The sequence below is a fragment of the Anoplophora glabripennis genome, unplaced genomic scaffold (genome assembly GCF_000390285.2).
Source record: "Anoplophora glabripennis isolate ALB-LARVAE unplaced genomic scaffold, Agla_2.0 scaffold197, whole genome shotgun sequence".
In the NCBI taxonomy this organism is placed as follows: Eukaryota; Metazoa; Arthropoda; class Insecta; order Coleoptera; family Cerambycidae; genus Anoplophora; species Anoplophora glabripennis.
Genome location: NW_019416387.1, coordinates 422,531 through 424,539, shown reverse-complemented (window position 1 = coordinate 424,539; position 2,009 = coordinate 422,531). Strand labels below are relative to the sequence as shown.

Sequence of the window (2,009 nt, the reverse complement as noted above, 5' to 3'; positions counted from 1 at the left end):
ATAAGTATTGGGCGGAATTATAAAATTTAAAGTCTGTTGTAAAGAGAATTGTAAGAGGTTTCAAAAGAAATATTACTCAACCCCCAATGCCATTTCAATATTTTGGGGTGATGCTTACCCTTGCTTGGGAGTGAAAGTGGCGGAGTCAAAAATACCAGCAAAGAATGTCCCCCTTTAATCTAAAATCGACGGGTCTGAGCGTTTTTCTACAATCTTGACGCAGTTCCTGAAAATGGCTCTATATCGTTTTCATTTGGCCATCCTGTATATTGTTTTCATACTGATTAAGGTTTATTCCAAAAAAGTTTTTTCCGAACACCTCGCCTTTTATTTGTTAAATTTCTATTTATTAGTCCAAGTTTCATCACTGTACATCAAATATTTTCAGAGACACAAAGTCTTTCTCAGAATATTCCTTCTAACGACTTTTTTATATTTGTCACTCGATTTCAAGCTTCAAATTTGGCCAATTTATCCTAAACCTCCCTATACATTACAAGTTGGCGCAGTTTTTTGTTGAACAGTTTTTTGACAAATATTAAATTTTTGGTGAACGGTACCTTAACACCAGTAGTAGCAAGGGAAGTAACCGTATAGTCCGATATATTATAGTTCAGCTTGAATTTTAGTCCCCCTTCTTCAACAGTTCCTGCTGTCATGGGCTTTCTATTATTCCCTAATCTGAAAACCCATGGTAAAAATACATACATGCAGAGAAAAATGTTTATTTGCCAAGCAAACGTTCACAAAGAGGCACACTTTAAGAATTTCTGCTTATTAATTTAGTGTTCTTGTTGCAGATCTGTCACTAGGTGGCGTAACACGTAAAGCAAATAAATTGCAGGTTTTAGTGTTTTTCGTGCAGCGAGTGTAGTAGTGCAAAAATTTAAAAAAACGTACAAAACTGCCGATATATTCTTAGCGCTTTGCGATAGATAGTTAAAGATGCAGCAGTGACCCTCCATGGTCAAATCGTCGGCGAAGAGGTCGTCGCACTTCCTTTGTTTTTCATATAAAAAGCAGTCTTCCAGCATTTCTGTGCATGGTACTTGTAACTGAAAATGTAAATGTTAAAAAATGTCTTAACTTTACCCTGCGGTTGTTAAAATTAAATCATTAAATCCAGTACAAGATTTACCATTCGCAACTTGTCGTGGGTATTATAATATCCGTCGGCATCGGCATCGTATTTGTCTAGGAAGTCCTGAAAATCGAAGGAGATGTCTTTTCCTGGGGGTAAATTATAGTTGTCAAGCCTCGCTAGTAATTTGATACCTTCCAGAATTTCTTCAGCGGGTTTTCCAGATTTTCTGGATCTAAAAATGTTTATAAACAGTCCACAGGGACAATGATATGCCACTATGTTACAACACAAGTATTCTATGGACTTTTTCTGGAATACAGTACTCCCATATAGCACAGAGACATCCTAAGATCTATAAGCAAATTCTGGAGCTGATACAGATATAGTATTTCTCTTTCCTAATTTACCATTATGTCATAGTAGCCAATATGCTATTTCTGATTCCTTATTATTTTTATTTATTTTCCTTTCCAGAATAACCGCAAAGCAAATATTATAGGTAATATATGGCAAGTGCAGCGCAGCATATTTATTAGAAGTTGTCATCCCTAGAATACCTATCGACTTCATTTAATATTTATTTATGGTAAGCGGAAAAGTTGAAAATTAATGATGTTCAAACAAACATTTCATTTCGCTTTTTTATAACATTTACTGGTTTTAGATTGTTTGTTTGTCAACGTAACTTATTATGACACTAAAACATTAATTAAAAATTTATTGTTTAGGTACATATAGAGCAAATACTATATCAAAGATAGTTATAACAGTATGTCTATAGTAGTATGTATATCTCTTGAAAACTCTAATAGTCTTTTAGGTCAATCAATAGAGCATTAAATCAGTGATTTTATGACAAAAATATTAGTAGCAAACGGACTGTACCGTCATAATAATAATAATAATAATAATAATAATATTGTCT

At 33.6% G+C, this 2,009-nt stretch overlaps 2 protein-coding genes across 2 annotated transcripts in view; both read right to left on the bottom strand.

Annotated features, from left to right (window-relative positions):
• The window catches only part of LOC108904906 (scavenger receptor class B member 1), a 144,471-nt gene that overhangs the window by 111,877 nt on the left and 30,585 nt on the right, over positions 1–2,009 (bottom strand). The window lies entirely within an intron of this gene.
• The window catches only part of LOC108904878, a 21,439-nt gene that overhangs the window by 5,586 nt on the left and 13,844 nt on the right, over positions 1–2,009 (bottom strand). Inside the window, exons 2-4 of the mRNA XM_023454402.1 lie at positions 1,139–1,316; positions 901–1,055; positions 561–681 (exon numbers count right to left, since the gene is read on the bottom strand). Coding sequence (XP_023310170.1) covers positions 561–681; positions 901–1,055; positions 1,139–1,316 — 454 coding nt within the window. The remainder of the gene's footprint in view (positions 1–560; positions 682–900; positions 1,056–1,138; positions 1,317–2,009) is intronic.